The sequence below is a fragment of the Malus sylvestris genome, chromosome 7 (assembly GCF_916048215.2).
Source record: "Malus sylvestris chromosome 7, drMalSylv7.2, whole genome shotgun sequence".
Taxonomy (NCBI): Eukaryota; Viridiplantae; Streptophyta; class Magnoliopsida; order Rosales; family Rosaceae; genus Malus; species Malus sylvestris.
In genome coordinates, this window is record NC_062266.1 from 5,279,560 (window position 1) to 5,303,013 (window position 23,454).

Genomic DNA, 23,454 nt, shown 5'->3' on the forward strand with positions numbered 1-23,454 from the left:
GGCCTGAATCGCTTGGGCCGATGATGTAAAATTGGGTCCAAACAGAACCATTAGAGCAATGATCTTTCAACTAAAAATTCGTTATCTTAATTCTGCTCCAGTCTTTTATGTTCCGTCTACGCATCAATCGCTATCTTAATTCTTTTTAAATTTGAATTTGAATTTTTTAATCTTATTTATTTTCTATGATTTTAAATGCCCATAAACTAACTGTATAGTGGAGCAAAAGTAGAGAGATTTCATCTCAAAAGCAAATTGTAGTAATATTATCTCAATTTTAACACAATTAGAGCAATGATCTTTCAACTAAAAATTCGTAACCATTGATTTCTTTATTCAACAAAACGTGCAACTATGAACATTTTCAACAACTCTGTCAGAACGTTCGTCAAAATGAGACTAAATCAACAAGCAAATATAAAAAATCAAATGAGAAAAATTATAATAATAATCCATTAACTTTAACCCAATTGTAGCAATTCCATCCTTACTTATTTTGACAAAAACAAATTATTTGGTTTTAACGAAAAACAAGTCTAATTGAAGCAAAAGAAATGTATCCCGCCACTAATCACCGTGCCTTCTCTTGAAGCGCTTACTCTCTCTCCGTCTGTCTATGAGTTGCCGTAGCATCGACCACCCAAGAAGACCGTACGTCTCCAGGTGCCTCACTCCGCATTCAAATGTGAAGGATTTCTAGGGTTTCACTTCAGCAGGGCTTCTTTATATTATTGCAATTTTCAAGGTATAAACTTTTCCCTTATCATCCCACTTTCAGCAATCCCAAATTTGCTATATTTTCCTTATTCTTCAACCCCTTTGTCCTTTTCGCAGAAAGCCCGTTGTCGATTCATTCAATCCGTAGCAGATTTTGGCGCGAAGAAGCTCCATTGATCCCGAATACACAAATGTGTTGGAGCAATGAATAGGGCACCTCATATGAGGCAAGAGTAAGAGGAACAAAGAAATAGCCTTTTTACTTTGCATTATATTCACGTTGCTTCCATTGTTATTTATTCGGAATTCGCGTATGTGCAGTCGTCCCAATCTGGGTCAAGATTTCTGTGCCCAGACGCCTGTTAAAGCTAATTTGTTGGAACATGTCAATGCACTTGATAATTTATCGTGCCCGCATAGTGTTCTGAGTTCAAATTTTATTTTCTCCATACCAACACAAAAACCTCTTGCCGAAGAGGCAATGGTTTCCGGGTATGTCGCGGTTATACTTGTTTCATTTTTTTTTGTTTTGTTTGTACTGTTATTTCATTTTATCTTGATGATTACTTGTTATTTGCTGACAACTTGACATCAGTTTTTGTATTTGGTGATTGTGGTCTTTTGCTTGGGTAAAATATAGTTCTTGTGTTTGTGTTAGTTACATGATTTATTGTTTGTTTCAGCTAATTTTAAGTTTCATCTTACCTTAGCGATCAGGGTCGGTTCTGAGATTTTAGAGGTATGGGTCCCTGCATAAAAGAATCCCGCTATAGTGAAGCTAATTTATGTGTCTATAGTTCTATTAATATGGTATCTAAATAGAGTATTATTAATCATGAGTTATAGTTCAAATCAACACTAATCATGAAAGTAAAACGCAATTTAGAGCTAAGCCATTAGAACCAAGCTAAGAAACATAAAACTGATTCCTCTAATACAGATGGAGGCCATTATTCTCTTATTCACATACAAATCCTAAAAAAGTTCCCTAAGTTGAATTCTTTTTACGGAAACCAAGTGGGTACATATGTACATATGATATCATCATTTAGGAACCCCTTGAGATTGGGGGCCCTGTGCAAGGGCACCTATTGCCCAAAGCCGCCACTGTTTGTGATAGATATGTATAATATATATCCTTCTCAAAAAAATATGTATAATATATATCATTTTAAGAATGGATGCCTTTGTGAATTCCATTTTTTGTTTTCCTCGAATCAATCATTTCTGACTGTTGGATACTACTTGTTCTTGATGGTAGACATGGATTTTTATACAACTAACTATACTACTACCTCAAAGCATTTAACCTGGTATGTATCTTGAGTCTATTTGAATTTTTTTTTTCTTTCTAATAAAGGTTCTCTTTATGCTTTTAGCTCAATGGCTTGTCCAATTCAGAATACTGAAAGATTACAGAGTGCACAAGTTCAAAAGGTACACATGTTGGATGAGGGGTAGTCAATCTCATTTGTCTTTTTATCTTGGTTATTTGGTTTTTTCAATATTTTTAACAAACTGGGGTCCTACCAGCTCTTTCCTGGCAAAGTTTTTCTGATTTGGCTTTTGCTTCTGAATGGGAAAATTTTGGCAGGCTTGGCATGTCCTTTCCAATCTACAGATTTCTTGTAGGAACTACCCAAAACCTGGAAAAACTCTTCTAGTTAAGGATGTTAGTGCCGAGTATCGTCCTGATGTTGTAAGAACTGCTTTGCCAAGCTCATGCAACATTGATAAGAGTCGCGCACATATGCAAGTGCATCAATACAATAATGGAACTAATACCAGGAACAGTGAAGCAGCAACTTGTCCGGGCAATCCGCTTCCATCAAGTAATTTTAATGTTGCAGATGCAGGAAAAAATCTTGGACGGCAAAGTCAGGTCAGAGCATCGATGGTCAACAGTTCTGATGCTCGGGTGTTGGATGGATCACTTAGCAACAATAGTGTTCATGCCAGCCAAGGGAAAGACTCTGCAGAAGTTTTTGTTAATGACCTGGACGACGATGATGATGACATACTTGAGGTAATTCATATCTGTTTTAGTCTTTTAGACTCTGCAAAAGTTTTTGTAAATATGTGTTGAATAAGGCTACTGTTGTAAAGATCTAGATGGAATTTCACTAACTAGCATGTGGTTGTTACAGTTCTACTAAGTGCTATTTTGTATGGTGATTTAATTGCTTCTAGTCAATCCATGTTACTGATTAGATATCATTTGGACTACTTGTGTGTAAAATTTGAACATGGTGTTATGTTTCTATTTTACTGAAGGCTTATGTTGTGGTGTCTTTGTTCATGCAAATGTTGATTTCGCTGAACTCATTTACTTTGGTTCAGAATATTGATGTTGACCAGATAGTGGAACAGTACCAATCAAGTTGCACACCTCAACCATCAATTTCCAAGCTTCCACCTTTTACTCCCTTTATAGATAAAGATAACAGACAAGAGGCGACTAGTTTGCCACCAGAATTGTGTTTAAATTGCAATCATGGGTTTAAGGTACGCTTATCATCCATATTCTGCTTTTTGTGGCTCCATTTAATCATGTGGGCAGCTTAATGTGCCTAATTCCTGAATCTGATACAGATAGGACTTTGCCCAGAAGCTGGAAGTCATTTGCAGGAAATGAAGGATACCCTAATTATCATATCAAATCAACTGCTTGATGATGTTAATGACCTCAGCCCAGAACAAATAAATAAGCTTCGCCAAGATAGGTTTGCATACCACCCCCTTTCATCTTGATTTGATTTCCTTTAGAGTCAAGGTAGATCTTTTTAGAGGGAATTGTGGATAAAAATAAATAAGTGAAAGAAAAGCACTGGCGGAAAAAGTTCTGGTTTACTACAAGTCATGTAGCATGCAACAAAAGCTTCAGAATGTTATTTTTGGATTTTTGGTTTGTTTTACATTTATTATTATTTGTTATATTTTACAAAGAGAGAAGAAAACAGTGAATTCCCTTTGTTAGGTTACAGCTTAATAAGCAGATTCAGCAGCTTGAGAAATATCTTTGTAACAACTCATTGGATGAAGAAAGACGAAAGTCACATTTTTCTGCATCAACAGCAACTCCCAGGCCTTTCCAATGTGAAACACCTCAAGCAACTGCATTCAGGACTGATCCCATGAGATTTGATTCACAGGTTCATCCACATAACGAGTCTGGAGGATATGAAAGATGTAATTCATCATCAGTTTCGTTCTCTTCTGTTGATATGCTTGGTTTCTCATCTTGTCCTGTTGAGAGGGAACCATGCATTTCAAAGTTTGTTGAAGTTAACTACATTGAAGGTTCCAAGGACAAAAAATGGAGTAGCGATAATTTTCCGTGGACCAAAAAGCTGGAGGTGCTGGTCTAGATCATTTTCATATTTCATATTTGTATTATCTTTCATTGTTATTTTGTAATTGTTGTTCTACTGCTACCACTTTCAGGATGGTAACAAGAAAGTGTTTGGAAATCACTCTTTCCGTCTCAACCAAAGAGAGGTCATTAATGCTACGATGAGTGGCTATGATGTTTTTGTTTTAATGCCAACTGGAGGGGGTAAGAGCTTGACATATCAGGTAAAAGAATTTTTTTTGGAGCCAATGAATCCAGAACGAAATCGCGCTAAAGCTAGGGCGTCACCCGTAAGTGGCGCGCTGTGTGGCCCGAGCACAGTGATAAGTGAGCAAGGGTCGCTGTATCTCCATCGGCACCCGGATGCAGTGTTAAATGAGCAAGGGGGCTATAGAAACTTCTTTTCGAACGACTCCACTCAAAGTTGTTTGGGAGCATATGCTCCTATCAACTTTACACGGGACACAAAAGAAGTACTTTGATCCTATTAGACGGGGAAGGGTGAAGAAGCTAGGACAGAAGGGTAGAGTTCAAGAGAGCAAAATGCGTTTAGGAACGTGGAATATAGGAACCTTGACGGGAAAATCTATGGAAGTAGTAGAAGTTATGGTGAGGAGAAGGATAAATATTATGTGCCTACAAGAAACTAAGTGGGTTGGGCGTAAGGCAAAGGATCTAGAAAACTCAGGGTTTAAACTATGGTATTCGGGCACAAATAGAACGAGAAACGGCGTTGGCATCATCGTGGACAAGACCTTGACACAAGATGTTGTAGATGTTAAGAGGGTAGGAGATAGAATCATGGCAATCAAGATTGTAATAGGACAAGAACTTATCAATGTGATTAGTGCGTACGCACCTCAAGTAGGGTTGGATACGAGTTCGAAGGAGAAATTTTGGGAAGACCTTGGAGACTTGGTGCAAGGAATTGCTCAGACGGAGAAGTTATTTATAGGAGGAGATTTAAATGGACACGTGGGCAGGGAGACAGGCAACTATGGAGGTTTTCATGGTGGCCATGGTTTTGGGGAGAGAAACGAGGATGGGGAAGCTATCTTGGATTTTGCAATGGCATATGATCTCTTCTTAGCCAACACCTTCTTTAAGAAGAGAGAAGAACATGTGATCACCTACAAGAGTGGGTCGTCAAAAACACAAATAGATTTTCTCCTAATGAGGAAAGGGGATCGTATAACTTGTAAGGATTGCAAAGTTATACCAGGAGAGAGCGTGGCTAATCAACATCGCTTGTTGGTGATGGATGTACATATCAAAAGAGTGAGAAAAAAGAACAAGACTTGGAAGTGCCCAAGGACTAGATGGTGGAATCTAAAAGAAGAAAAACAAGCCATTTTCAAAGAGAAAGTAATCACCCAGTGTGTGTGGGATAGAGAGGGGGAAGCTAACCAAATGTGGGATTCCATGGCTAGTTGTATCCGAAAAGTAGCAAAAGAGGTATTAGGAGAGTCCAAGGGCTTTGCCCCACACCAAAAGGAATCTTGGTGGTGGAATGAGGAGGTACAAACAAAGGTGAAGGCTAAGAAGGAATGTTGTAAAGCCTTATACAAGGATAGGACCGATGAAAATGGTGAAAGGTATAGAAAAGCGAAGCAAGAGGCGAAGAAAGCTGTGAGAGAAGCTAAGTTAGCGGCTTATGACGATATGTATAAGCGACTAGATACCAAAGAAGGAGAGTTGGATATCTATAAACTAGCTAGAGCAAGGGAAAAGAAGGCAAGGGACCTAAACCAAGTGAGGTGCATCAAGGATGAGGATGGAAAGGTTCTTGCTACAGAGAACGCGGTTAAAGACAGATGGAAAGGTTATTTTCATAATCTTTTCAATGAAGGACATGAAAGGAGTGCTTCTTTAGGGGAGTTGAGTAACTCAGAAGAGTGTAGAAACTACTCTTTTTATCGTAGAATCCGGAAGGAAGAAGTGGTTGTAGCTTTGAAGAAGATGAAGCATAGAAAAGCAGTAGGCCCAGACGATATACCAATCGAAGTGTGGAAAGTTTTGGGAGAGACAGGTATAACATGGCTCACTGACCTTTTCAATAGGATTTTGAAAACGAAGAAGATGCCAAATGAGTGGCGAACGAGCACTTTGGTGCCTATCTACAAGAATAAGGGCGATGTACAAAATTGCATGAACTATAGGGGTATTAAGCTAATGAGTCATACAATGAAGCTCTGGGAGAGAGTCATTGAGCATAGATTGAGGCAAGAGACACGGGTTTCGGACAACCAATTCGGGTTCATGCCAGGGCGCTCAACCATGGAGGCAAATCTATCTCTTACGAAGATTGATGGAAAGATATAGAGATGGGAAAAAGGATTTACACATGGTCTTTATAGATTTGGAAAAAGCGTATGATAGGGTCCCAAGAGACATTCTTTGGAGGATTTTAGAGAAGAAAGGAGTACGAGGAGCATATATCCAAGCTATACAGGATATGTATGAAGGAGCAAAGACTGCCGTAAGAACTCATGAAGGACAAACCGAAAGCTTTCCCATAACTGTAGGATTACATCAAGGCTCATCCTTAAGTCCTTACCTTTTTGCGTTGGTAATGGATGAGTTAACAGGACATATTCAAGATGATATTCCTTGGTGTATGCTTTTCGCAGACGATATAGTGTTGATAGATGAAACTCAGGAAGGGGTAAATGCAAAGCTTAACCTTTGGAGAGAAGTGTTGGAATCTAAAGGTCTTCGCCTAAGCCGATCAAAGACAGAATATATGGAGTGCAAGTTCAGTGCAAATGGAGGCCAAAACGAGTTAGGCGTGAGGATCAGAGATCAAGAAATACCAAAGAGCGACCGTTTTCGTTACCTAGGATCTATCTTGCAAAAGAACGGAGAATTAGATGGAGATCTCAACCATAGAATACAAGCTGGATGGATGAAGTGGACGAGTGCATCCGGCGTGTTGTGTGACCGCCGTATGCCACTGAAGCTCAAGGAAAAATTTTATAGGACGGCAATAAGGCCGGCGATGCTGTATGGCACAGAATGTTGGGCGATGAAGCATCAACACGTACACAAAATGGGTGTAGCGGAGATGAGGATGCTTCGTTGGATGTGTGGGCACACGAGAAAGGATAAGATTAGGAATGAGGATATCCGGGGTAAAGTAGGAGTTGCCGAAATTGAAGGAAAGATGAGAGAAAATCGGTTACGGTGGTTTGGACATGTGCAAAGAAGGCCTACTGACGCTCCGATTAGAAGATGCGACTATGGGACAGAGGTTCAGGGCCGAAGGGGTAGAGGAAGACCTAGGAAAACTTTGGAAGAGACCCTAAGAAAAGACTTAGAGTACTTGGATCTAACGGAGGACATGACACAGGACAGAACACAATGGCGTTCTAAGATTCATATAGCCGATCCCACTCAGTGACTTGGATTTTCCAAGTCTCCAACCGAGAAGTTTTCCTCACTCGGGAAATTAAGGGAACACTACCTCAACCTACATGCTCCACTCACAAAGCTTCAACATACAAGCTTCAACAAAAGAAAATTCAAAGAACTTAGCGAAGAAGGCTTTGGTGTATTTAACACAATACGTTGAAATGAAGGAAAGCTTATTTATTGATATCCCCGATAAGTTACAAATATGTACATATACTTGAGTCAAAATAAACAAACAAGAGGGAGCCTTCATAAAGGTTGCTTAGGAGAAGTCTCAGCAGTCGGTAGAGCCCCAGAAAGAGAAGGCACCGGAGGGGGATCATTCGGAGCCTCAGTACTGGACAGAACCCTAGAAGGAGGAGGCATAAGAGGTTGATCATTTGGAGCTTCATTACGCGGTACAGCCCCAGAAGACGAAGGCAATAAATGCCTTTGGAACAAACCCACAAATCTCTGATGATCAAGTAAAACCTGACCATCAGATTCCTTCATCTGGTCAAGCTTCCTCTTCATGTTTGTAGCATAGTCATGTGCGAGCCGGTGCAACTGTTTATTCTCATGCTTGAGCCCTCTAATCTCCTGTTTGAGACTCATCACTTCAGCCGCCAATGATTCAACTTGGCGGGTTCGAGCAAATAGGCGTTGGGCCATATTAGACACAGAACCTGCACACTGAACACTAAGAGCCAGAGAATCCTTAACAGCCAACTCATCAGACCGTTTGGAAAGTAGTCTGTTATCTTTGGGAGTGAGAAGGTTCCTAGCCACTACCGCAGCGGTCATATCATTCTTCATCACGGAATCCCCAACGGTAAGAGGACCAGTAGGGGAGACGAAGGATGGGCGCCATATGTTGTCTGGAGAAGGCGGGGCTGCCTCTTCAACAAGGTTCAAGTCAAAACGACGGTCGGAGGGGCCAGACATTTTCAAAGGTGTTGAAGAGAGAAGAGGTCGGACAAATCAAGATCTTAGAAGTGCAAGAATGGAGCTTCTACTGGTGGATATTCAAGTGTGCTTTGGAACTTAATGTCAGCCCCTATAAAAATCTGCACTCGACGAAGCTTCAGAAATCGAAGAGGCGCCTGCTCAGAAATCGAAGAGGCGTTTGCTTTCTCAAAAGCTGGGCTGCTCAGAGACCACGAGGGTCGATCTCAGAAATCGAAGAGGCGTTTGCTTTCTCAAAAGCTGGGCTGCTCAAAGACCACGAAGGCCGATCTCAGAAATCGAAAAGGCTTGCTTTCTCAAAAGCTGGGCTGCTCAGAGACCACGAGGGCCGATCTTAGAAATCGAAGAGGCACCTACTTTTCCAGCCTTGTCAGCACCTGTCACACGCACACTCAGCTTTGTGGAAATTATGGGCATTCTGTCGAAGATTTCTGGTGAAGTAGAAAGCACATGAATCGTACTGTTCAATCACCCACTTCCCACACGCAACAGTAGCTCATGGGTACCACATATAACTTTGCCAAAGTTCTCTGACAAAGTTGAGACACGTGAAGCTTGCAGCTCCCACTACATCGCTCTGACCAAGAAGGGTAAAAGAATAGCAAAGAAACAACACTAACAAAGTTTAGACACATAAATTTTGAAGGTCTAGCTACCATATTATTACCCACAAGGGTAAAGGAACAGTACCACTGCTGGATAATTGGAAAGTCCCGGTGTGTCAACCTCTGTGCTTCGTGGCAAGGTAGACTAGCAAACATGCCCAACCTTTACTCACATTCGAGAAAACACTCCCAACAAGATTGCTTGCTCCAAAATCGAAGAGGCACCGCCCTCCGAATCTCGAGAGCCAGACTCCCAACATGATTACTTTCTCAAAAATCGAAGACATCGCTCTCCGAATCTCGAGAGCCAGACCCCCAGTAGGATTGCTTTCTCAAAAATCGAAGAGGCATCGTTCTCTGAATCTCGAGAGCTGGATCCCCAACAGGATTGCTTGTTCGAAAACCGAAGAGGCACCACTTTCCCAACTTCAAGAGCTGGATCTCCTTGGATAAAGCTTGTCTGTAATCTTCACACGCAACTTCAGCTTTCCAGATACCACAGACCACTTTTTCAAAGTGCTCTGACAGAGTTAAAACTTGTGAAGCTGGTAGCTCCCACTACCGTGCTATGACCAAGCAGGGTAAAGGAATAGCATTATTACTTGATGTTAGGGAGACTCCTATATATGTCGACCTCCATCCCCAACGGACAGGCAGACTTGCAAAAATGCTCAACCCTTCCTCTTATCTGAGAGGGCACTCCCAACGAAGCCTTTCGAAATATTCAGCTTTCTTTCCCCCCGATAATACCTCTGTAAACAAGCTATACTAGAGCAAGAATATCTCATATCATCAGGGTTAAAAGCAAGAGTATCCCATATCATGCTTTTTCCCCGTCTTTTCCTTTGGCCTTGTTCTTACCTGCAAGACAAGGAGAAAGAGAGCAATCATTCAGCACTTGGAATCAAGCTTCAAGCCAGGAACTAACTGCCTGGAACCCCTTACCTGATTACTTACCTGACATTGCTCTCGAGTACTCATCTTCAACATCTTATGCTTCCAGGGAAGATACCGCATCTGCCTGAAGAACAGATAGGGCAGGTGAGAAGGATACAAGGAAGCATGTGGAGACAAGCGTAACAGCACACGTGCCGATACATCCACTACTCTGTCAAAAGCAAAAGTATCCCATATCAGCAGGGTCGAACGTACTCTAGATTTGATGGACTTGTTTTGACCCTCAAATTCTTGAGTCAGCCTTATACTCTGGAGGAAACCAAAAAACCCTCCAGCCCAGTTCAAGAATAAGCCTGTGGAAAGTTACTTCTTCAAAAGCAAAAGTATCCCATATCATCTCTTCTCATTTTTCTTCTCTTTATCCTTCATGCTGCCTGCAAGATAGGGAGAATGTGAACAATCAGCCGGAGCTCTGATTGCTTACCTTGTCTGTCATCTCTTTCAGCAGATCCCCTAGCTCGGCGACTTAGGGGACTCCTACTACATGGTTTGTATCGCGCTTGACCAAGCCTGAAACTACAAGTAAGCTTCAAGTGACATTGATACATTACCTTGTGCATCTCCACCAGTTACAGATACCATCCCTGGATGGAGGAAGAGTACTTCCAGATAAGATGCCACATCTACCTATGAGACAGATAAGGAAAGTCAAGACGATACCACACTCCGGTACTTAGAAGTTTCGTGGTTACGAGATCATTCTCCCACAATATTTCCTAATGTCATTTGTACTAAATCATTCACTAGTACTCACTAAAAGAGAGCTTGAACCTAGTACTTGTGTAAACCCTTCACAATTAATGAGAACTCCTCTATTCCGTGGACGTAGCCAATCTGGGTGAACCACGTACATCTTGTGTTTGCTTTCCTATCTCTATCCATTTATATACTTATCCTCACTAATGACCGGAGCAATCTAGCGAAGATCACAAAAAGTGACCGTTTTCGCTACCTAGGATCTATCCTGCAAGAGAACGGAGAATTAGATGGAGATCTCAACCATAGAACACAAGCTGGATGGATGAAGTGTAAGAGTGCATCCGGCGTGTTGTGTGACCGTCGTAGGCCACTGAAGCTCAAGGGAAAATTTTATTTTATAGGACGGCAATAAGGCCAGCGATGTTGTATGGCACAGAATGTTGGGCGGTGAAGCATCAACACGTACACAAAATGGGTGTAGCGGAGATAAGGATGCTTCGTGGGATGTATGGGCACACGAGAAAGGATAAGATTGGGAATGAGGATATCCGAGGTAAAGTAGGAGTAGCCAAAATTGAAGGAAATATGAGAGAAAATCGGTTCCGGTGGTTTGGACATGTGCAAAGAAGGCCTACTGACGCTCCGGTTCGAAAATGTGACTACGGGACAGAGGTTCAGGGCCGAAGGGGTAGAGGAAGACCTAGGAAAACTTTGGAAGAGACCCTAAGAAAAGACTTGAGTACTTGGATCTAACGGAGGACATGACACAAAACCGAGCGCAATGGCGTTCTAGGATTCATATAGCCGACCCCACTTAGTGGGAAAAGGCTTTGTTGTTGTTGTTGTTGTAGCCTCTTATGAGATATGGTAATATCCATTTAAGGCTTACCATATAAACTGTTCACTTTTAGGAGCAGATATATTGTTTGGTCATCTTAAGTCTGTAGTCTTTATTTGTATGGTCGTGCTTAGTTTACTGGTTCAGTTTCTTTACCGCAAGCTCTTCAACATTTGTATCATCCATCAATATGTAGGCCAAGTACCTTGCATCTCCATCATTTGTTCCTTGTAGAGTAGTCTCATTCTGTACAGTAAAGTAGCCATTAGACTGTCTATACTAAAGGGTTTACTTGGGTTTATGTATCTTGTAGCTCCCTGCACTAATTTGTCAAGGAATAACATTGGTTATTTCTCCCCTTGTGTCACTTATTCAAGATCAAATAATGCATTTATTGCAGGTAATGTTTCACTCCATCCTTTAGTTCATTTAACTGCTTCACTTCCTGGTATCTATTACAATGTATGCTTATGTCCTGTTCTGGTATGTGCTAGGCAAACATTCCCGCTGCTTACCTAAGTGCCAATATGGAGTGGACTGAACAACAGGAAATACTTAGAGAACTAAATTATGAATATTGTAAATACAAGCTGTTATATGTCACCCCAGAGAAAGTTGCTAAGTGAGTATTTGTTATCTAATATGCTTGCAGACATTGTTCATTTGTATTCCCTCTGTTACTTCAAAAACAGCACTTTATTGGTAGGTATAGTGTCAGTAGAAAGGTACTGGAAACTGACAACTGTGTTATTTACAACTACTATATGTGAATTGGCTTTTTCAGTAGTCGAACGTGACAAATATATCTGACAACTGAAATAAGTAATTTGTGTTGTATGCTAATTAGGGAATATTAAGTGGCATTTATTTCTGGCTGTTTATTGTTGGAATCATTGAGAACACTAAACACTTTTTATTTAATTATCTTCTGTTACTTGACCTTGTCAGGTCATTTCTCAGTCACTAACATGAATACCCAGCCTTGTAATAATTTCTGTTGCAATTGCAAATTGAACGATCGTTATAGTGTAAGTACTGAGTCCTGCATCACTTTTTAAGAAACCAATCGTTCTTGTGTGCAGAAGTGATGCTCTTTTACGGCAGTTGGAGAATTTAAATGCTCGTCAATTGCTTGCTAGGATTGTTGTTGATGAAGCTCATTGTGTGAGTCAGTGGGGGCATGATTTCAGACCAGATTATCAGGTTGTGGCCTTAAAAAGTATTCAAATGGCAATGGGATTTTTCTTCTCGATTGTTGCACCATTTTAATGTCAAGCTATTATTTAAAATGCCCAGGCTCTTGGTATCTTGAAACAGAAGTTCCCAAATACTCCAGTTTTAGCTTTAACAGCTACTGCAACTGCTAGTGTAAAAGAAGATGTTGTGCAAGCTCTTGGCCTTGTTAACTGCATTGTTTTCCGGCAAAGTTTTAATCGCCCAAATTTACGGCAAGTATTAAACAAAGAATCTGCTGTACTATGTCCAAATCATCACTTTTTCCAAACTGTCATTTGAAGTTGAAATGACAATTCATTCTGTACATCGCAGGTATTCTGTTATTCCCAAGACTAAGAAGTGTCTTGATGACATTGACAAGTTCATTAAAGAAAATCATTATGATGAAAGTGGAATAATTTATTGTCTCTCAAGAATGGACTGTGAAAAAGTTGCTGAAAGATTACAGGTTTGACTTTATCATGGTCCGTTTGTAGTTCAATGGAGTCTTATGCTCTTTTTATGTTTACATTAACTTCTTTTTCTGTATTTTATACATGGAAAGTCTTGTATTGTTGCATAATCATTTAATGCTTGAAGCTTCTTGAAAATGTAGCTACTGTTTGTTAATTGTGTAATCTATGACTTTTGATATGATGGAATTTTTTTAACTTTCTTTTTGCTTAGTTTTTTCTTGAGAGTGTATCTGTTGTTCAGGAATGTGGCCATAAAGCAGTATTTTACCATGGTAGTATGGATCCTGCTCAGCGTGCCTTTGTCCAGAAGCAGTGGAGTAAAGATGAAATCAATGTTATATGTGCTACAGTGGCATTTGGAATGGGTACTTTATTTTTTGCTGATTTCTGCCTCACTTTACAAAGGGCACCATTACCAATATTGGAATTGGAATTGGAATTCAGGTATCAACAAGCCAGATGTCCGCTTTGTAATCCATCACTCTCTGCCGAAGTCTATTGAAGGCTACCATCAGGTATCAGAGTGTTGAACTTATGGAATTTAGCAAAGTTCTTATTTCTGAGTGATGGTTTATGCGTGGGAAGCTTAGATTAATAATTCCTTTTAGCTTACTGCATCACTATGTTTCAGGAGTGTGGTCGAGCTGGTAGAGATGGTCAGCGTTCATCTTGTGTGTTGTATTACAGTTACAGTGACTATGTAAGTTGGAGTAGTAAAACTGTCTACTTGATTCTTGTCAGTTCCGTTGGGACAATTAGTAAGCATTGGAATGTGAACGGCCTGTAGGTCAAGTGGCATGTCCTCTCGTCAGTGTTATGACTTATGAGGTGGAGGGTGATGTGGCCAGTTCAACATCTGTTTGGGTGCCTAAGTCAATATTTCAATAAATAAATGCAAATAGAAAGAGGAAATAAAAGCGTTTACATTTGGGTTGTTTAATTTGATCATCTTAAAAAAAGTAAGGGATTAATATGTTCATCATTTTTAATTTTTCTCTGCTTGCATTTATCTCTATAGTTTTTTTGCAGATTCGAGTGAAGCATATGATTAGTCAAGGAGTTATAGAGCAAAGCCCACTGGCATCTGGATACAATCGTATCAATACTGCTAATTCTGGGAGAGTACTGGAAACAAACACCGAAAATCTTTTGCGCATGGTACTTGATTTGACTTCGTGTGTGGTTTTTGAGGTTTAATATTGCATACCTCTTGTTTCGTAGCATATGTTCTAAATAAAATGATCTAAAAATTTGCAGGTCAGTTATTGTGAAAATGATGTTGATTGCCGACGACTTCTACAGCTCATTCATTTTGGAGAAAACTTTGATTCTGCAACCTGCAAAAAGACGTGTGATAATTGTTTGAAGATTAGAACTTTCAGTGAGAAAGATGTCACTGAGATTGCAAAGCAACTGGTTTGTAATGATAATAATTTTTGGGAGATGTTGGCCAATGTTTCTTTTGATGAATTTCAATTCCTTGCAACAGTTTGCAAATCCTTGCATTGTCTGTGTGTTGACTTCTGCCACATGTGCTCAGGTTGAACTGGTGAAGTTAACTGGGCAGCAGTTTTCGTCATCTCATATTCTAGAAGTCTACAGGGGCTCCTTAAACCAATTTGTATGCTTTAACTTTAAGAAATGTACTGTCCTTTCTATCTTATTTTCGTTTATCGATTGTAATGTTATATTTGTATTGTTAGGTCAAGAAACACAGGCATCAGACTGTGAGCCTGCATGGAGCAGGAAAACATCTAGCCAAGGGTGAAGCTTCTCGTGTATTACGTCATCTTGTTACTGAGGACTTTCTTGTTGAGGAAGTCAAGAAAAGTGAAGTTTATGGATCTGTATCGTCAATACTTAAGGTACTTGTAATCCTTCGGTTCACTTATGCTGGGTTTTTTATAAAGATCATCATGCTTGAAAAGAGCAAAACTAGGCAAGAAAATACCACTTACTGTCATCACTGCTTGCTAGTTTTTGTATAGTAATTACATGTCTCATTTTTTTCAGGCTAATGAACTGAAAGTGAGCGAACTTTTCTCTGGCAGGAAGACAATTCTAGTAAGGTTTGGATTTTTAGTCATACCATAATTTGTTTTTCTTTGTCACCGCTATTTTTGCTATTTCCATACAAGTATTGTACTAATATGTCAAAGATCTTTGTATTAGATGCTTAAGAACTTGTTTTTATATCCATTGACCATGCATGTGCAGTGTGTCTAATACTATTACTGTCAGCTGGGGACGGACTTGTGATAGATCCACCATGTTCAAAGGACCCCCACTCCCATTCAGTTTGATTGGTTTCCCCTAAACTGCGTCTCAAAAATTTAGAATCTGTTTGGAACACATTCTGTTTATACCATATTTAGGGCCTCCGTATTTAGACCTCGTATAAATACTCGGAGGACTCAAATGTAATTATGCAATAAGGGAAGGGGCAAATATGTAATAAGTGAGGAGTCCTTATTCTATAAAAGGACTCCTCATCCTCACAATTGGGGGGAGGCCAATTCCTAGGCCTGAGATCCCCTCTCTCACCCTCAGAAGCTCTCACCCTCTCCCTCTCTATTCCCTCAAATAAATACATAATCAGTGTGGACGTAGCCCAAACCTTGGGGTGAACCACGATACATCTTGTGTCATTTACATTACTTGCAGATTCACGGTCGGATTTACGTTGTTCCAAGACCATCTGGTTTTGTGCATCAACACATTCTATGCTGTCTTGTTTTCTAAGCTTTGACGCTTCTCAAGTTTTGCTATTAGAAAGCTTTCACAAACTTGCATGATATCTTACACGGTTTATATTCATCATCGATTCATTGCTATGGATACATTCTTTCAAAGTGAGATGGTCATGTTTGTACTCCAACCATCGTATTCTTTTTATCAAATTTGTTCTTATAATGTGCTATGATATGCTTCTTTTCACTTAAACATTTTTAGTCTTATGAATGTCAATCGAAGTCTGTAAATTTTTGTTACTTTTCTGCCCTAAAAAACTGCACGCAATAATATTGTGACTGACGTCTTAAATATGTTGTAGATTCCCTTCCACCTTTAAAGCTTCCAAACAAATAAACTCCGAAGCGATTTCAGCTCAAGGCTCACTGACGTCTGGGATGCAGAGCCATCCACATACTGGCACTGAACAACCTCAATCAAAAGGAGATTTGGTATGTTCATAGATTTTAGATGCATTATATAGGATCTGAAGAGGTCTTCTGGTCTTTATATATTTCTTTTCTTCGTTCAGTTTCTCTTGTGGCTAGGCCGAACTCTAAACCTTGACCTTTATGCCTGAAACCTAAAGCCGTAAACAGGAACAGATGCGCACATATTACAGGCATACACAGATACATATTTTATTTTTATATGTTGGCAAGGCGCATAAAAATGCATATTTCCCAACAAAAACAAAGCATATTTATTCCTTTCGTCATACCATATTCTGCTTGCTGAAATATCTGACTACCATGGCCGCTAAGTTGACCTTCGTCAATACATGTATTTATATGAAATTCCATTACAGGTTCTGTATACGAAAATATTTTCTGCTTTGAAAATGCTTCGAACTAATCTCATTAGAGAAGCTGGTGATGGGGTCATGGCACACCACATATTTCAGTAAGGTTCTTACTCTTTTTCCTCATCCCAATAGAATAAATCTGTTCAATACTAGTTTGTATTCAGAAAAGAGAATGAAAAGTAATTTCGGAAAGTTGCTACTAGTTCAGAGTTGGGAATTTTTATCCTAGAGTGTCACTACGCGCCTCTATTTGTCCCTTTAACCTTAAAGATATTTCCTTATTAGTTGCCATTTTTCATGAGTCAGGAATACCACGATTAAAAACATAAGCATCAGAATGCCTAGAACGAAGGATGAACTACTTGAGATAAATGGCATTACCCAGTAAGTTTCAAGTTATATGGTTATATGCTGCTACCCAAGAAACAATACACTGAACTTCTTTGGCTTAATGCAGAGTTAAGGCGGCCAGGTATGGAGATCGAATACTTGAAACAATTGAAGCTGCCATAAAGGAATACTTCAAAACAGATAAAAACAGCAGCGGTAGCAGTGACAGCAATGATATAAAGAGGAAAAGAGATGGTAACAGAGATCGGAAGGAAAATGTTGAAGATGACGACTTCAAAAGCACAGATAGATTGAAGAAAATGGCACTCAAGAAGCAGAGCAAAACTATTGAGGCCTATAGTTATGTGGAGCCAGATTACGGCGTATTCATAGATGATGAATTAGACTTAACTGGTTATGACTTTGAAGCTAATGTTCCGGATGTGAAAACCAATCAGAACGGTGGCGGAAGAGTGCTGCCACAGTGGTCAACACCGGGAAATGGGCAGACATCGGTAAAATTTTGTTAGGGTCAATATGATCATACACAGCGATGTTTTCTTTTGGATTGAATTAGGAAAATGAGGGCAATGAGACTGCTCCGACGACCATGCCTTTCCGGCTGTTGGCACAAGGTGCTGTTCCCTCTAACAGATCATGTCTTATATGCAATAGTTTTGTAAATTGTAATTTTTTGTTGTTGTATTTATGTTTACTGTCGGAATACTTGTGTACTTTAATTTCAAAGTTACAATGTTGTTCAACCATATAAACTAGTATAAGGTACAAACTATGAGGGTAACGGAAGGTAACGCTGCAGAAGGGTTCCCACCATTGGTTCTTCCTGCCCGAATGACGACGGAGGTCGGAGATTGGAGCTTGTGAGAGCAAGCGTTGTGCAAACAGCCTAAAATGATATCAGCTTATCTGATTAAGGAGACCATCTAATACATATTTTTCAGCTCTCTTCGTTTCATTTGGATCTTTTGTTCACGTTTTTAGTAGAATGACATGTAAGTTCTCTTCCATATTTATTAGCTTCTTGGACATTGATTTACTTGACGTTTGATTTGAAACGTTTACTCAACTTTGGGTAGCCAGAAGTGGAAAACATGATCGAGTTCTGAGATCGCAATCACATTTTTTTTAGTGCATAAGGCAAAGGCATCAAGAACTCTTTACTTGTTACAAAGATATCCAACGTTTAACCACACGAATCGAATATATAACATCACTGATTGTTTTACCAATCAAACATTAAGAAAGGGCAATGCCTTCATAATTGACACTGACACCCTGCCGTCTTCTGTTAAACTAATGCAAATATATGATTTAACGAAGAAGAGAAAAGTAAACACAAAAGAAGTGTTTCGGAATGTTCGAAAGAGAAGGCATAGACTTAGCTCCAACCTGTCAAGCCAAGTCTGTCAGCAAGATTGTACATAACTAGTTGATCCCAGACATGGCCGAAAAGGTGCTCCCCTCCAATAGCAAATGTAAGGGCCCATGATAAGAGAAGAGCGGTAAATACCGTGAAACCAACTGCTGATCTTAAAACATCTGCAATACAACAGCCAATAAACAGAAGCTCTATAGTTAATATATAAGTTCCATAAAGCCGAACAATTACATATACTTCATGACACGATGTATTAGAAAGCTCATATTTTACCCCACAAATAACCCAGCACATCCATTTGGTGATGCACCACTTAAATCTTATCTAAGACAACAACGAAAACACATGTTTAAAAAAAATAAAAAATGATGCGGTAGCAACAACCAAACACATCTATTTGAAAACGTCATGTCAGTACTATCTCGGTAGGATAGGAGAATCGGGGAGGTGAAATCATCAAGCGTATTTTCTTTTAAGTCCTATTAACATCGACTAATGGACAACTCTTCTGTGTCGCTTTCTGGTCCCTCCTAGGCTCCTACACAATTTGGAAGGCCAAAGCACCACCAAAGGTACGGGTTCTAACTTGGATAATTACTCATGGGAAGGTGAATACAGTTGAAACATCGTAGAGAAGGAAACCTTATTGGTGTCTCTCTCTTCTCAATGGTGTAATGTGCAAAAGTGATGCTGAATAACTTAACAGCTTACAACTCCATTGTCCGCTTGCATATAATCTGCGGATAAAGGCTATTTACGGAGACTGAAATTGAGAAATCCCAAATTTTTTTCATTAGATATTTGATAAACATAACATAAGCCACTCTCCATTGCAAAACAACATTTACAAAATTGAAAGCTCGCTGTTCTATCTAATTCAATCAAATTATCTTGGGATAATAACCTCTGAGCATAACCTTCCCCGTTGATAATTATTCACCTAAATGCTCTTCCTAGCAACTGTCTCATGAATGAAAAACACCATATAATTATTCACCAAAATGCTCTTCTAGTTAGAAATTTCAAACTAGAACTGATCGAATTGTACTTTAGATGAAAACGTAAAGAAAGGGGTTAACATAACCACTTTAGAACAAAAAAACGTAATTCAATAATAGCAAAACGACCTCAAGGAAATTAAAAGTGTACAAACCATGTCAAAATTTTCTCAGCTCCATGATTAATACTTCACCTCCTAACAAAAATCATAGAACCAGATAGTAAATGAGAAGCCAGAAACAATATATCTGAAATTGGTTTCTCACATTCAACATTCTGCAGTTTCTCTCAAGAAACTAATAGAGCAGCCAACGGCATTCACCAACTTCCCCTCTTTCAAAATACAACAGGCCAGTAAAAACTCCTTTGGACATAGAGAATGCATAAGAATCACTATTTTTTGCAGGAGATGTTTTAAAAAGTTTCGAGTTCATTATGTTCGTTAATAAATGGGAGAAGCTTGGGACAAGCAACAAGGATTCAGTCGAGCAACCGCGCCACATGGTCTAGTGTTCAATCAACGTTAGTTATTTGCTTGAGTTTCCTGCCTCCCCCAAAATTGTAGGGTTTTCCGCCAAGTCAGTTTGGGGAATTTCAGGGTATCCAAAAATGAAAACAAAATGGAAGAAGCTTGAACATCACAGCACCTAATTCCTTCAAAAGTCCAAAACAGCAACGTGAAAAATTAAGGGCCTATTTGGAAGTGCATTTAAAAAAGTAAAAGCGCTTATGACCGTGTTTGGCAAAATAAGTTAGAAGTGCTTTTCCACGACGCACTTGCATTTTTCACAAAAATTACAATGTGCTTCTAAAAGAAGCGGGTTTACTGGAAAGTACAGTTCCAAACGAGGCCTCAACCAACTGCGACGGATATTCAATCTAATATTATCAAAACACAACAGAAACCTAGAAATCCAGAAATGCTCTCCAAAATAAAAACTGGGTTTGCTTAATTTTTCTTCAATCAACAACCACAACACAATAAACTAGAAAAATCAATTGGGGGGGAGAGAGAGAGAGGCATACAGTGGTGAATGAGAGGGAAGGAGCGGGAGTGGCGGAGGACTGGCCAAAAGTAGAAGCAGTTGAGGGCCCAAAGCCAAGGGAGCAGGGCGAAGCCAAACTTGTAGAATCTACGCGCGTAGCTCACTGACTCTTCCTCTGACAGGCCCAGTGGGCCGTCTATGGTGGGCCACGCCGGCGATGCAGACGATATCGGAATCGGGTTTCTTATCGGGCTAGGGTTTAGGTTTGGGACTTCCGAGTTACTCCGTGAAGCTTCCATCTACGACAATACCTCCTACGCCCAACCCTTTGAAGGTTGAAACGACGTCGCTTGCTGATTGTTTGATCCTTATGGTGGTGGAGAATATAGGTTACCAAGAAATGAAACGAACCGGTTCTGCAGGTAGCCTTGCTGTTGCTTCCCCCTTTCTTACATTTCAGGGAAGAATTTAAAAAATGGCCTTTTTGAAGTACTTGTATGACACGATTCACGCTTACGCGTTGTTTTAGGCCAATAATGCAAAGATATATGTTAATTTCTTTTTATATATTCTTAGAAAAACTAATGAAAAATGTTTGAAAACTTTGAGTTTTAACGATAAAGATAAAATAAAGAGTAAAGGGAATAATACCAGGAATGATTTTTTAGTGTAAAAATATGATTTTTCGTTAAAGTAAACAGTACCATGAGTTTTTCGTTAAAATTCCTTATATTCTTATGTCATTGGCACGGCCTCATCAGACGTAATTATGTTGATAAATTTGTGATATACAAGTAGCTCTTTTTTGTAATGATGTATTTTTGCTCGCAACCTTATTTATTAAGGTTGAAATTTTGAATGAATTTAAATTTTAAAGATTGTCTCTATTCATCATATTATCTCTAAATTAAAATCATCTAATAATGATAAATAAATTGATGAACATCATCACCATTAAAAATGGTGAGACAAAGGGGCAGTAATTAAAAAAATGGTCATTTTTGATTCTGGTCCTTAATCAACCTAATTGTTAGACTGAAACCTTGTTTATTTAAATATTTTGATCAAGGTCCTTAGCCTCATTTAAGAGATTTAACTCATGCATTTATGCATTTAATGTCCAACCAATTATGAAATTTAAACAAATTCAAATAATATTTTTAAAATATAATAAATACTTAAAAATCAATTTTAAAGTATTGTTCTTCACAAAAAATATAGCAAAAAAATAATGTACCCACATAGTTATTAACATATTTAAAAAAAAAATTGATATATTTTAAAACATAAAATAAGTACATATAATTAGCATGGGTACATTTAGCAAAATTAAAAATGGGTACAAATAAATTAAAAAATATGGGTACAAATACAAATAAAAGTTTAAAAAATATGAGTACAAAAAATGAATTAATATATGTATACAAATTAAAACTGAAGAGAAAATTGGTACAAATTAAAAAAATGGTTGCAAATTAAATATGAGTACAAACTAAAAATAAAAATATATGATAAAAATTTTAACCATAAATATAAATATACAAAATATAACGTTTCTAACACTAAATGAATATATTTGGAAATAAAAATATTTCAGTATTAAAATAATTAATAACGTTTATTAAAATCTAACGAACTTGATAAAAATTTGAAAAGAAATAAAAATTTAATCAATAAAATAGGAAAAATAGGGATAAGAACCTAATTTTTCCATAAAAAAATCTCTCACAAAACTCTTTTTAATTAATAAACACGACAACAACTTTTCGTATTATTAAGATGTATGATAAGGAGGGAAAAAAACCAAAAAGAGAGTCACACTTTTTGAAGGGCTTGAAGTAAAAATAAATGTCCATAACATAAAGAATACGTAAATGATAAAAGAAAGTTGTCTAAAAAATTTTCGAACAAAAAATTTCAAAGTTAAAGTTTTTTAAAGAGTTATTTAACACTTAAACAATAATTTAATCATCAATACCCACATCATTTAGTTTACAAAATTTGTCTATAAATTTAATTCCCTTAACATTACTCTTTTACAATTGCTATCTCAATGGGCACAATGCGTAAACAAGTCATTCTTCCTCTACGAAATGTATGGAGTAATCAAACCCGAGATTTCCCACCATTGCCGGCCACTGCATTGCGCGAAATCGATTAGCATCCCTACTTCTGTTCAGCACGAACCAACAGAGCCAAGGAACGAGCTCTTTCAAAATTGCGCAGCGTGGACGTCCACGCAGAGTTGGGAATTTGGTTCATGCAGAGAGTCCGACTGCAATGCCTGGACTCGGTAGTCACTGGTGTGATAGAAGAAGCAAGAAGGTTCGGGCTGGTTTGGTATTGTTGTGCTTTGAAAAAAAACTGCTGTGAGAATAAGCGGTTGTGTTGTAAGAATAAACAGTTGTGAAATAAATCAGCAGAGTGTTTGATAAACTTTTTTGTAAAAATGCTTTTGAAAAAAAAAACCAGCCTAATAGTGGGTCTTTTCATTAAAGAAGCATTGTAGCTCCGTGTGCTTTGAAAAAAAAACCAGTTTTCCAAAGCTGCAAATAGCAGCTTCAGCTTTTTCTTTTGATTTCAGCTTATTCTCACAGCACCTTCCAAAATAAGCCATTTTTTTTTCAATTTACTAAACACCTAAAACCTTCACAGCTTTTCTTCATGGATGTTTTTTTTTTTAAGCACCCGAGTCCAAAACCATCCTTTCATTTCATTTGATGATGGCTATCTTCTCACTGTTAGGGCTGTGGAGACATTAATGTTGAGAAGGTTCATTAGAACCTGTACGTCACATCCGCCTCTTGATCTAGCCCGTAAATCCTTGGAGAAGGCTACCGAAGACAAGGCTTAACCTGCATCCAAAATCCCAGCGAGATTTGGGCGAGAGATTTCCATCCGAGTCGAAGCTTGCAGCTATTCAAAAGGAAGCACAAAGACGAGGCTTCCATTTCATTTCTCGGCCTTAAATCGAGGATGCCGATAAGACA

The 23,454-nt window shown here is 38.7% G+C and overlaps 2 protein-coding genes across 13 annotated transcripts; one reads left to right on the forward strand and one right to left on the reverse strand.

Moving 5' to 3' along the window:
* The first annotated feature begins 512 nt into the window (after window positions 1-512).
* LOC126630767 (ATP-dependent DNA helicase Q-like 4A) lies at window positions 513-17,853 on the forward strand. Of its 12 annotated transcripts, none has more exons than XR_007626103.1 (26): window positions 514-745; window positions 835-950; window positions 1,039-1,209; window positions 2,097-2,154; window positions 2,312-2,743; window positions 3,058-3,222; window positions 3,310-3,440; window positions 3,695-4,073; window positions 4,162-4,293; window positions 11,838-11,924; window positions 12,019-12,146; window positions 12,607-12,727; window positions 12,821-12,972; window positions 13,073-13,208; window positions 13,457-13,580; window positions 13,660-13,730; window positions 13,847-13,915; window positions 14,245-14,373; window positions 14,473-14,631; window positions 14,756-14,836; window positions 14,919-15,080; window positions 15,229-15,284; window positions 16,268-16,397; window positions 16,754-16,853; window positions 17,057-17,134; window positions 17,208-17,329. XR_007626103.1 is itself a non-coding variant. In XM_050300947.1 (26 exons), exons 2-26 carry the CDS (start codon window positions 922-924, stop codon window positions 17,608-17,610), a joined length of 3,672 nt encoding a protein of 1,223 aa, XP_050156904.1. In that variant the 5' UTR covers window positions 515-745; window positions 835-921; the 3' UTR covers window positions 17,611-17,853. The 12 variants fall into 12 exon arrangements, 8 of the variants coding, with proteins under 8 accessions (XP_050156908.1, XP_050156909.1, XP_050156910.1 ...); XM_050300947.1 differs by having other exon boundaries at window positions 515-745; window positions 835-944; window positions 16,754-16,848; window positions 17,208-17,853; XM_050300945.1 differs by having other exon boundaries at window positions 516-745; window positions 16,754-16,848; window positions 17,208-17,853.
* A 394-nt stretch (window positions 17,854-18,247) lies between these two features.
* Window positions 18,248-20,930, reverse strand: LOC126630789 (probable gamma-secretase subunit PEN-2). The gene is made up of 2 exons (XM_050301001.1): window positions 20,505-20,930; window positions 18,248-18,640 (listed from the first exon to the last, which is right to left on the reverse strand). Exons 1-2 carry the CDS (start codon window positions 20,761-20,763, stop codon window positions 18,480-18,482), a joined length of 420 nt encoding a protein of 139 aa, XP_050156958.1. The 5' UTR covers window positions 20,764-20,930; the 3' UTR covers window positions 18,248-18,479.
* Between the last annotated feature and the right edge of the window lie 2,524 nt (window positions 20,931-23,454).

Bases quoted from the DNA above. Each gene is read 5' to 3' on its own strand.
- LOC126630767 (XM_050300945.1), top strand. From the start codon at position 922: ATGAATAGGGCACCTCATATGAGGCAAGA. The intron at 14,632-14,755 runs GTTTGTAATGAT...ACATGTGCTCAG, and splicing joins CTGAGATTGCAAAGCAACTG to GTTGAACTGGTGAAGTTAAC. The intron at 14,837-14,918 runs GTATGCTTTAAC...TTGTATTGTTAG, and splicing joins GGGGCTCCTTAAACCAATTT to GTCAAGAAACACAGGCATCA.
- LOC126630789 (XM_050301001.1), bottom strand. From the start codon at position 20,763: ATGGAAGCTTCACGGAGTAACTCGGAAGTCCCAAACCTAAACCCTAGC. The intron at 18,641-20,504 runs GTATGCCTCTCT...GTTGTATTGCAG, and splicing joins CTTCCCTCTCATTCACCACT to ATGTTTTAAGATCAGCAGTT.